The sequence below is a fragment of the Protopterus annectens genome, chromosome 11.part0 (genome assembly GCF_019279795.1).
Source record: "Protopterus annectens isolate FY-2018-M chromosome 11.part0, PAN1.0, whole genome shotgun sequence".
Lineage (NCBI taxonomy): Eukaryota > Metazoa > Chordata > Ceratodontiformes > Protopteridae > Protopterus > Protopterus annectens.
In genome coordinates, this window is record NC_056745.1 from 123,010,996 (window position 1) to 123,023,086 (window position 12,091).

Genomic DNA, 12,091 nt, shown 5'->3' on the forward strand with positions numbered 1-12,091 from the left:
AATTAATGGAAGTTAACCACAGGCCTAAGCAACCCCTAGGTTTGCATTCTGTTTATTTTTAGCCTGGTCTGCGTCTGTTAGGGGCATTCTTAAGAGTCGGGATTGATTGCACAGGGTGTTTACTGAGTGGTAGTACAGATCCTGGTGCTGTTACATTCGTTGATGGGAAGTTTTTAGCTCCTAGATGGACAGCATCAAACTAAAAGCATGGAACTCCATTATCTCATATGATTGACGGCATTTCATTCTTGATGTACTGAGAGTCCATTTGCAGGAGGTGCATTGCTATCTTTATTAAATCTGAAGCTCCAGTTTTCCCTATGTGAAAGTTGACAAGCCTGGTCAGTCATACCTAATTGTACCACATATTATTCATTCTGCAGTATATTTCTGTGTGGCTTTATCCTCTTTCACAGTGTTATGAGTGCAGTGCAAGTCCTGTTTTTCTAAAATCAGTTTTGAAATATTGACTGCTGACATATGGCATCTTGATGAGGCTTGGAAAAAAACTTGTCTGAGTGGTTTACCCAAAGCAGCGGCATGTGGAGCGGATATCAGGTTTATACTGCAAGTCTCTTATTGAAGCTTTATTTATATAGCTTTTCATTTTATGATCTTCTAGTAAATAAAATGAAATATAAATCAATATTTATCTTGGTAGTTAAAAGAATCCTGCTATTAGAAGTAGAGTTGTACTGCAGTGAGGCCCTCTGTGATTACAGAAATATTGGCGAGTTTGCATCTTTATGACAGCTCTCCATCTGAATAAAGAGGTGCTTTTGGCGTCTTGCTGACAGGTTGGTAGGGGATGTGTACCAGTAACAGAGTTCATGTTAACACCGTGAACAGCGGGGGGGTGGGCTATACCTCTTGTACACTTTTCATTCTGTTGCTTTCCAACATTTTATGTAGAATCCTGCATATGAATAGTGAGTTTCTTTGGCAACATAAATGTTTTCCTTTAATAAGGAAGGTAAATTATGAATGACTATTTCTCCTGAGGAACATGAAACCAGAATAAGCAGGTTTAGAACTGGTGACCCTTAGATTGTTTTTCCTCTTTCTCTCTGTCTCTCTCTCTCTCTACTCTTTCTCCTCTTCTCCTACCTACATACTCATTTTAGTAGCTTGTTCAGATTTTAGTACACTGTAATTGAAAGGGCATAAGCCTGTCTAGTGGTCTGACCATGCTGTCATGCTCTGGTTTAGGACATGAGGAATTTTACACTGTCTGTGACTTGGATCTTTCATCTTGTCTTGTACAGTGGTTATATTTCCTGTGGTTCTTTTTGTTTCTGCTGTTTTTCTGTGCTTTATTTAATTCTCGCTGATCTTAATCCTGTGATAGTTGTTTAGCTCATGGCTTATTTTCTACCCCTTCCAACGTTCCTGTAATTTTCTTCACTCCTAATTATTTCTCTGTTTAGGTCCTTGTACCTTCCCTTCGTACTTTTCCTTTGTTATGCTGTCACTCCCCCACACTATTTGCCATTTGCTTTCACAGTGTTTTCTATTTCTCCTGTATTTTATTCAGTTTCTTCATTCTTTCTCTTATATTCTCTGACTCCATAGACTCTTCCCCTCTCCCTCATCTTTCATTATGCCCCATGTCTCTTCTGTATACTTTGGCTTTTCTACCAGTTATAACAGATTATTATTTTGGAGAACATTTTCAGTTAGTCAGTATTGGAGGAAGTAAAGTATGGCAGTTAAGTTTCTAGAAAAAAGGGAGGAGACCTTCCTGTTTTACAGTAACTCTAGGTTTCCATTCACTTCATCAGGAAGACTCAGCAAAGTGTAATAGTTATTTACTCTACATTAAGGTTTTTGGCAGACAAAAATCATATGCCTAAAATAGTTTATTAGCAGCAGTCCTTTATGTTACCTCTTTCTCTCATCCTGCTTCCCTGTCTTTTGTCTTGTATTACGCTGGAATATTCTGTGAATTTTACTCCCACTCCTTCCAGCAGGCCATTCAGAGAGTCCACCACCCTCCTCATGAGAATTATTTGTCTGTCATAATTAAAATATAGCCCAGATATTTAACGTTTTCTGCTAGTCTTCTGTTTAGATTTGTTCACTTACAGTATCCCTTCTGTCTTTGAAATTCTTATGTTCCTGTCTCTCATCTTGTCTCCATCTTGATGAGCCCCAATTCCCTAAATCTTTTTACAGTAAGACTTTTCCTTATGTCATCTTAATCCTTCTGGTAACTTGCATCTCGGGCACTGCTGTCTGTTTTTGTACGGCCTCCAAAATGAATTCAGTTCTCTGTCAAAGGCCTTGAGTGGTGACTTGTACAAAGACAGTGTAACACTTCTACCTGTGAAGCTTGACTGTTAATATACATTGTGACCTTTTGCTGGCAGTGATGCAGGTTTTCAGACAGCTCAACCATAAATACGTTTTTCCATTTCAGACAGTTTAAAATGTACCCCTCTACACATACATTTGACTTTTACTTCCTCCTTGAGATGTTTTACACCAAATACTTTCACCGTGCAATTGCTCACATTAAAACACAGTTGCCATATCTTCACCCAGGAAAAACAACCTTTTCATGTCCTTCTCACCATCCTTCAGAGATGCTCCCACTGTACTTGCAAAAATGTTGTATTCTCCATTAGTTCATAGGTTCATAGGTTCATACTAGGCTATCTGCCCGAGGGCATTTGCAAGCCTAGCCCATCGTTTTGTGGCTTACGCCACCCCTTAAGTATGGGGAACTATACCCGTTATTTTGCTGTGCCTCTGTCGAGCAGTGACACTGAGGTAATCCCTGGGGTATATCTGCGATCTCCCATCCATTGGTCAAGATTTCTCTTGAACAAGGCCAGCGAGGTGCTCTGCCTCACATGTACCGGGATTTTGTTCCACAGCATAAGGAGTCTTTGGGTGATGAATCTATCCCTCCAGCACGTCCTATTAATAGCCGTGTCGAGGTTTAAGTCTCCGCCCTTGTGGCTCTGATGGATCTAGATTTTTGAGGTGAAGCATATTCATCAAATCTGGGTTTGACATGGCCTTGTATGTTAGGCAAAGGTCACCTCTGAGCAAGCGGTAGGCGACTGAATAGAGCTGGAGTTCTTTCAGTCGGGCAGCATAGGACAGATTTTTGAGACCCTTTATCCTTTTGGTGAGGAACTTTTGTGGCCTCTCCAGCTGCTGCAAGTGTCGGGTCAGATACATTCGAATGGGGCATTGTACTCAATCATTGGTCTGATGAGTGATGAGTAAAGGGAGACTATGACCTCCCTTGATCTAGATGAGAATCCCTTCATGATAAGGTGGGCAATGTAGAAGGTCTTCCTAACTACTTTAGCTACATGGGTGTCGAATGACAGACTACTATCAACCTGGGTCCCCAGGTCCCTGATAACTTCTTCTGTGCTCAGTGGATTGCCACCTATTTGGTAGCTAGGGGTAACCTTGTTTTTCCGAAGGGTATGACTATGCATTTTTTTGGCATTTAACTTTAGGCCGTGGCTCTGGCACCAGTTATCTGTTTCTGTGAGACCCTTCTGAAGGATATCTGTGTCAGATGTGTTTTCTACTATGGCCCAGTTTGCAGTCATCTGCAAACTTTGTCCGCCATAACTCTTCTGTGTTTGCTTGTACTGGAAAAGTAGATGCCAAACAAGAGTGGGCCCAGGACTGAGCCCTGTGGGACTCCACTTGTGACAGGCTTTGAGTCTGACATGGCGCCAGCAACTCTGACTCTGTGGGTTCTGTCACTCAGCCAGTTTGCAACCCATCTTGTGATGTATGGGTTAACATTTAAGCTGATGAGTTTTTCAATGATACCCGAGTGGGGTATTGTATCGAAGGCCTTAGCCAGATCGAGGTAGGCTGTATGGACTGCCTTTCCCTCATCAATGGCTTTGGTTACTGTTTCGAAGAAGTCAACCAAGTTTAAAAGGCATGATCTTCCTTTGACAAAGCCAAACTGGGTTGGATCCAAAGTCTGCAAATTCCCAATGTCTTTATTTATGAGGTCCATTATGATCCTCTCCATGGCTTTGCAGATAAGGCTTGTCAAGCTAATGGGCGGTAATTTCCAGGGTCGGTGGAGGCACCGCCTTTGTGAAGTGGGACCACAGTTGCAGTGCGCCACTCCCTGGAGTGTATCCAGAGGTAAGACTTTGATTAAACAGCTGTCCTAGCTGTGGGTTCAATTCCTCATTGAGTTCGTGGAGCACACAGCCGGGGACACCATCAGGTCCCATGGATGCTGTGTTTTTTGCTTTGGAGAGAGCAGTTCTCACTTGGGCGCTGGAGATGTTTGGGGGGCTGCAATAGTTTGGTATAGATATCTCTCCTTTTGGGGAGGGGAGAAGTTTGCACTGAACCTGTCAGCCAGTATGTTGGCAATGTCTGTAGGATCAGTAATCTTCACATCATTTTGAACTAGTTCTGAGCATATCTGGGAGTTTCCTCCCAGGTTTCTAACATACTAAAGAAGGCCTTATGATAGTCTTTTGAGTCTTTAGCTATTTTTCTCTCGAAATTTGCTTTGGATGATTTTATGAGGGCTCTTAGTTTTTTACTTATAGTGATCAAGGGTGTCTTACCTTTTAAGGATTTTGCTCTATCTTGTAGTAGCTTCCTCCTTTTGTTGTAGAGTTTGTTTATGGCTGGGGTCCACCAGACTGGACGCTTGCCTTTGGTACAAAGAGTCTTTGTTTTGCTTGGGATTGCCTTATCCATGCAGTCCTGCAGGTGCTGGTAGAAGGCATTTGTAAGTGATTCAGCGGCTTGAGTACTGTTTTCCGCCAGCTCGGGGGCCTTAAAGGAGACCACACTAGTCTTTAGAAGTGTGAAGTCGGCTTTTGAGAAGTTCTTTACTGTGGTCTTTTTTATTTCAGGTGGGGGTGGGATGAGGACCTCCAGCGAGATTAGTTTGTGATCTGATCTCACCAGTGAGGGGTGTACTTCTGGTGTTGAACATTGTGCTCCCATGTTCGTGATGATGAGATCAAGTATGTTATCTCCTCTTGTGGGGATGGTGACTAGTTGTTCCATGGCATTTGAGTTTATGAATTCCAGGAACTTTTGGGCTAGGGTGTTTGGGCTTGAGTAGTGTTCCCAGTCTATATTAGGGTAATTGAAGTCACCTAGTATGATGGTGTTTGGTGATACATTTATCCCCTCTAGTGTTTTCAGGAAGGCCATGTGAGGTTCCTGAGTTTGTGAGGGTGGCCTGTAACATGCTACAATTTGCAGAGCAGTCTTGCCTATGGTTAATTGCACCTGGATGGTCTCCGATGCATCGTGCGTTGCCACCAGTCTTGAGGTGTGGGTGTCCTTGATGAATATGGATACCCCCTCCTTTCTTGGTATTGTCCGGATTTTGGGGCCGGAACGCATGATATGAGGTAAAACCTGACAGTGCTGGGGTGCTCTCAGGAGCCTTGAACCAGGTTTCTGTCACAGCACAGACATCGATGTTCTCCATACTGAGAAGGGCCTCGAGTGCGTGCATTTTGAGATTTAGACTTCTGGCATTGAGCAGCATTACCCTTAGTTTTTTTCCCTTTTTGTGTTCTAGGGTGGTAGGTTTAGAATTTGAGCCTTGCCTAAAAAAGGCACTATGGGGGTGGCAAGAGCCTTTGCCAATATCCGGAATCCCAGGGGTGACAGGTGCAAGCCGTCCCTTGCGAAGCAGCGTGGCTTGTCCAGCATGTCATCCCAGGCAGACAGACACTGGATCCCCTTTGAATGACACCAGTGTTTAAGCCAATTGTTAAAGCTGATCATCTTATCTCTGTATTGTGGCATAATTCTTGGTGAAGGTAGGATACTGCTCAAGGTAGTAAGGTAGTGTAATTAAAAGCACTGTACAGTTCTGACCCCAACACATATCCCTAAGGTATCCTGCCAGTTATGCTGTCCTTTAACACCACTGTAGTCTTCCTTCTCTTAAGCCGCCTATCCAATCACTTAGTCCCAGTTTGCACTGCAAGTTCTTCAGTTTGCTAAGAAGTCTGTTATAAGAAATAACATATTTAGGTGGGTACCCTTGTTGCAGTTCCACTGTAATGATTCACAGAACTGCAACAGGTTACCTTGACAAGAAAATACACACTGCGAATAATATTTTAGATTACTTTTGTTAAGGAGACCTGTCTGTCCTTCCTTCAGAATCTTCTTCACTGCCTTGTCCAGTACTAATTTTAAATTCCAGTTCAGAGTCTATGCTGTCACTACCTCATATTGAGACACCATTGTACAACACCTTCAGTCATGCAGTACATTTGCATTCCTCAGCGTCTCTGCTAAAAACTCTAGGTAGTGGGCCTGCACCCTCTACGACTGTGTATGCAGAATCCCACTCAGCCTTACATCCTTACTTTTCTTGGGCTTTCCATGATGATAGATGATCCTTATGTTCTCTGGTAAAGAATATGAAATCAGTCAGAAGTTCCACTTGTTTCTTATCTTCTATAATTCAGTATCTTCAGTAATTTTCCATTCCTCTTCATCTAGTACAGCAAGATAATTTTTATCTTTATAAGATGAATTGTTCAACCATTTCATAACCTGATTGCCCTGGTGAGGGTCACAGTGGTAGCATGCTGAGCAGGGAAGACCAAGATTCCCTGTCCCCAGTGTCAACCTCCAACCATTTTGTTAGATCCTCAGCGAGCTTAGAAGGTACATGGTAAGGCCTTGCTGTGTCTAATTATGGTGGCTGCCAAAAAACAATTACTAGAAAATGGAAATCAAAGTCTAAACCAACTATATTAGAAGTAGTGAATATAGTACCAGAGATAAAACAACTGGAATTGAGATCTTTAGAAAAGGGTAACAGCAAACTACATAGGAAAAAGTGGGGATTGTGAGAACAATACTTATAGGGGAGGAATGAGGTTTAAAAAAAAGGCAGGACTTTGTGAGCTGTGTAATGTTTGACTGAAAATAATTGGGTAGATTAAAAGGGATGTATAATGTTTGCAACTGGTCATGTCTTTATGATTTGTAATGTAAAATGCTCACAACTAGGATTGTGTCGGTCTGGTTTGTTTTCATTTGTATAAATGTATGATTGCTTATGTCGTAAGTGATGGTTTAATGAAGGTGTTTCTTGTTTAAAAAAAGGGGTGGGAATTGATTAATGTATGTAATGTTGCTTAGGTTATATGATATATAGGAATATGTAAGTATGTTTTTTGATGTTAATTTAATGCAATTTGATTACTTTTGTATAAATGTAAATTTACCTGTGTCACAAGTGATATTTCAATAAAGGTGCTTAGTGTGTTCTCAGATATCTTTACAGGTTGCTGGGTCCTCTTATTTAATGACAAGAGAGCCTAGAAGAGGGGGCTCATTTGGTCAATTGTATCCGCGAGTGCATCTTTTTGATCCCCTTGCAAAGCTCATGACTACATGCAAGTTTGGAGACCTAGATTAACTGGTAAAATGAGAGCAAGAACTGTATCCTGTGATTCATTTCTTGCTTTATCCTCACAGTCTGGTAACATTTCTGCATTAATCCTGTCACTTACTGACTGCATCTGCTGGGCAGTGTCATGACCCCTCTTCCCTATTTACAGGACCCTCTCAAGATAGTAAAGCTCTTCCACCTTAAGTAGTTGGTCCCTCATCTCCTGCAGAGAACAATATTCTTTTTCTGTGTAAGAAGCATGTTTGCTGACTTGAACCCAATCAGATTCACAGTTAGAGAGCTGCTCCATTGCACACTGGACAATAGTCACTTAAAGTGGATAGCATCATTTACAGATGATAAAGGTGTAATGCCCAAGACTCAAAAGGATAGTCTACAGATCTTGGCTCTTCCTTGATGTATTGTCCTTAAAAAAAAAAAAAAAAAAAAAAAAATGGGAAGACATGTAGGACACTCACGCATGTTGCCTCTCTTAACTTGTATTCCTTGACAGGTGTTTCTCCACCTTTGCTTTTAGCTGTTTTAATCACCCTAGATGACTTCCTTGTAGCCCTATATCGTTAATCATCTGGAAGTCTCCCTTTGCTGCTGTTGCCTCTCGTTATTTTACTTCTCCATGTTGCCTGCTTTATTTCCCTTTTTAAATCATTTGTGCAGTGTGCTAGTTCCTAAAGTGTTAGTATTGGGTTAGTTAAATTGGTTTATATTAAATCCTTTGGGTTATAGGGTAGTTATAGTGTACAGCTTAATCTTTGAGATGCGTACCGTCTGCAAGGGCTGGAAAGAAAAATTAGCAGGTAACTTTGATCTTTTAGGCTTATGTTCCTGTTCTATGTAGTAGGATGATGATGATTTCTCAAGCTGGTTGCTGAGTAGATCATATGTTATATATGTATGCTGCATTTAATCAGAATATCTTCTAATAATTGGTTAGTAGACTTTTTAGAAACTTGTTTAGATCACAGGTGCCAGCTGTTTTTCGCAGAAGTTACTTTGACATGTACTGCTTGCCAAATGTTGTCTAAAATTTTGCCTGATCATATTTCCTTCATAGTCTTATATTTCTTAATGTTTGTATTATTCTTGGGTTTTACGCACCCATTAGCTTGGTAGTTTTTTTGTAGTGAGTGAAGTGTTTGTGTGTTTGTTTGTGTGTTTGTTTGTGTGTGTGTGTGTGTGTGTGTGTGTGTGTGTGTGTGTGTGTGTGTGTGTGTGTGTGTGTGTGTGTGTGTGTGTGTGTGTGTGTGTGCTTGTGAGAGCATATATCTTAACACTGCAACTAGATGCTATGTGAATTTTTCCCCTTCATTCTATCAAATTGCATTTTGGGGTGTTTTGGGGTGATTACTGCTAATTATTTCACAGTATGATAAGATAACTTAACTGAGTCACTGTTTTTGGCTTTGCACAGTAGCAGGTGGCCAAGCTTTTCTGCTCTTCTGTATTAAATAGTAATTCCAAGCTTTAGGAAGTTAGTGGATTCTGTCCTATCTTTTTGCAGTATTATTACTGATATCCTTACTATCCAATGTTTACTGCTTGTTGGCTGTACTCTTCTTTTGGTTTACCGAGTGCTTTCCACTTGTATTTGTGCCTAAACTGGGGGTGAGATTGAAAAAAGTCCTGCTCTTGTAAATTCCTCGTACCTTTAAAAAAAAAAAAAAAAAAAAAAAAAAAAGCTTGCTTAATTGAGCAAAGCCGAGGACTACACTGAAAGGATTATTCAGCACCTTTAAGTTGTTGTCATGAATATCGTAGAAGCATTATATTCCTGTCAGCCAAGATATAATTAGCAAGTCACCATTACACTAGACGAGAATTTTGTGCTGTATATTTTAGTTTAAGTGCCATGTGGTTTACTATGAAAATGTAAAATGTAGGCTCGGGGAACATGAGAATGTCATGTGGCAGCTGGCAGATTCCCCTGTTTCCGAATGTCATTTGTGCGAGAGTACATACTAGTGAATCTCACTGTGCATTCGCTGATATGTACTCGATGTTCTGACTAGAGATCGTGGTACAGTGCGTATTCGGAAATTTATCCCTTTCCTCACTGTAGTGCGATCTTGTAATTGGAATATATAGTTTGCAGGGGGTGTGGGGGTTGCAGGGAGAGCAAAAATGTGGATTGCAGTGTAGGAGTTACGCTTACCTTTGCTCTTGTACGGACTTCACTTTTGATATTCGGGGAAAATGTCTCATCTGTTGACTTCATTCATCAGATTTGACATTTCACCTACTTAATATGCAGGAATTCAGTGTTGACTTTCAATGTTAACTGTGGTTTTTTTTTTTGTAAATGTCGTGATATTGATAGTAAACCTTGTCATTTAATGCTGTGATTTCAGAAGGTAGAGATAACTCATTTGCAGTAGATGTGCTGTTCAGATGCATCAGACCATGCACATTGTGAATGATTTTACAAAATGCAAAGGAGAGCACTTATATTTTATCATTGCTATAACAGAAAGAACTGGTGCAGAGGCATAAAAGACTGAGAAGTTAAAAAGGTGAGATAAAACTGTTTTTTTCTTTGTTTCCGTAAAGAAAGGGTAAATGTAGTGTGCACACAACCCTCTAAACATTCCCTTTGAGTTACACTGCCAGGTCAGATTAATCCGTCTGGAGCTTCTCAGAGTCTGAGGTGTGACTTTCCAAAGGGGTATCCAAAGGCTAGTGTGAGGTGTCTGGTCAGAGAATCTATTGAATAGGCCGCAAATCTATTGGAAGTATCAGTGTCTCCTATTCTGCATCAGATTTGTCCAGAAAATGAAGCATGTGAGCACAACCTCTGATAATTCTAATCTAGAATTATAAGTGCTTTACAGTTGCTGGTATTGTAAGCTAAACACCAGCACTGCAGCTGTAATTGACCTGGCTTTCTTTTTGATTTGTCAGTTGTTGGTGAATTGCAGTCTTTTTGAATAAAGAGATCTGTCCTTGGAATCCTTAACCACATTTGAATGAAGATTGCATTTGAACATTTTAGTGATGATGGAAGCAGTCTTAAGTACATGTTAGTTCTGCAGCTACACGGTTATGAGTAATTTTAACAGTTTTTTGTTTATTATGAGCTAATTCATTTCATTTAATGTCGAAGTTGTGCCCCCTTAGAATGACATTTTGCTTTATGCAGAGCTTCTTTCCGCTATCTGTAGGCCAAGCATTCATAGTTTCCTACATTTCATTATACAGGCTGGGCCTGCGAGTGTTTAGCACCATCTTGTTTTGGGGAAGGGGTGCAGCAAGTAGTTATGTTGAACATAAGCAGCTTGTATCATTTATCACATTGCTGCTAAAGGCCTAGTTCATTGTAAGAACTCAGAACAACCTGATACTCACTGTTCCAGTTTCGTTCTGTTGTTGCTCTGACCAAGTGATTAATGAACTGCTAGTCAAGGCATAGTTAACCAGTGCGTGCATGTCCACAGCAGGGAGCCCAAAGCATGTCATGTACAAGTAAACATGAGCCTCTACAGATTTAACAAAACTGAGAGGATATTTTTTAAACACCTTTGTTAAATTATGACTTAAGACATAGGCAAACAAACATTAATAGAAAAGAAAAAAAACAATATTTACATTTTTCATTTTACATGCATTATACATTGCATATTTTCTTTCGTTATAGCTATCATCAATCCAGCATTACATAAATTGCTGAATTCCTGCCTTCCTTTAAACCTCACTTCTGTTCTTCCTCCCGAACATTATTCTGCAAGTTTTCCCAAAATTTCCATTTATTTCTGTGTAATTTGCCCATCCCTTTTCTAAAGATTCCCCTCTTCCAGTTTTTTTCTGTGTTTTATAACATTCACTACTTCAAATTCATTTGGTTTAGACTTTGATTTCTATTTTCTAGTAATTGCATTTTTTTGGCATCCAGCAGAAATAAACTTAAAAAAGTCTTACTGTGTCTAGTTAATTCACATCATGTGCCCCAGCTCAAAAGAATGATTTACTTTACAGCTGTTTACTCAACCAAATATTTCTGACTTGAGTACTCCAGAGAATTTTTTTTAAATCTGCCACCGCATTACACTCCCCAAAAACATGTTCCCAGTTCTCTTTCTTCCCTATAACACCTCCAGCATTTGCTATCTACTTGAGGAAAAATTATTTGAAGTCTGCTTGGGATATAAAAATAGCTATGCAAACATGTCCAAGCAAAGATCCAAAGCCTTCTAGATTTTGTTCTGAACGTGGGAGTCCTACATTGTTCTCATGTAAATGACATTTTCAGTCTGTCTTCCCAGTCTTTTGTAACCTACTATGATCGATTCTTATAGTTGTATAATATTTCATTTGCCCTACCAAGTTTCCCCTTTTTAACAACAGCAGCATTTCTAGATTCAGTGTATGTGAGCCAGAAGAATCTTGCACCCCCCCCCCCCCAAAGTTGAGGCAAGAACCAGCTTCGTCTTTTGCCCTGGCTACTCATTTAAGGTCACTATAGCTTCTTGGATTTTCTGCCAGAGGTCTCAAAGGTTATTTAAAATTAAATTAAAAACGAAAGCACTACCGGACTATGAGAGCAAATAGGTGACAATTTTATTGACAAGAAACCTAGACATAGCGCTTTCACCCCTCGTAAATTACGCACACGCACACACATGCACACACACACACACACCAGAAGCCAATAAACTTTAAAATGTTATAAAACCTCATAATAACCTACCC

The 12,091-nt window shown here is 40.2% G+C and overlaps 1 protein-coding gene across 1 annotated transcript in view; it reads left to right on the forward strand.

Annotated features, from left to right (window-relative positions):
* The window catches only part of ERC1 (ELKS/RAB6-interacting/CAST family member 1), a 3,640,161-nt gene that overhangs the window by 713,205 nt on the left and 2,914,865 nt on the right, over positions 1-12,091 (forward strand). The window contains exon 8 of the mRNA XM_044087500.1: positions 6,771-6,804. Within this exon, the coding sequence (XP_043943435.1) occupies positions 6,771-6,804 (34 nt within the window). The remainder of the gene's footprint in view (positions 1-6,770; positions 6,805-12,091) is intronic.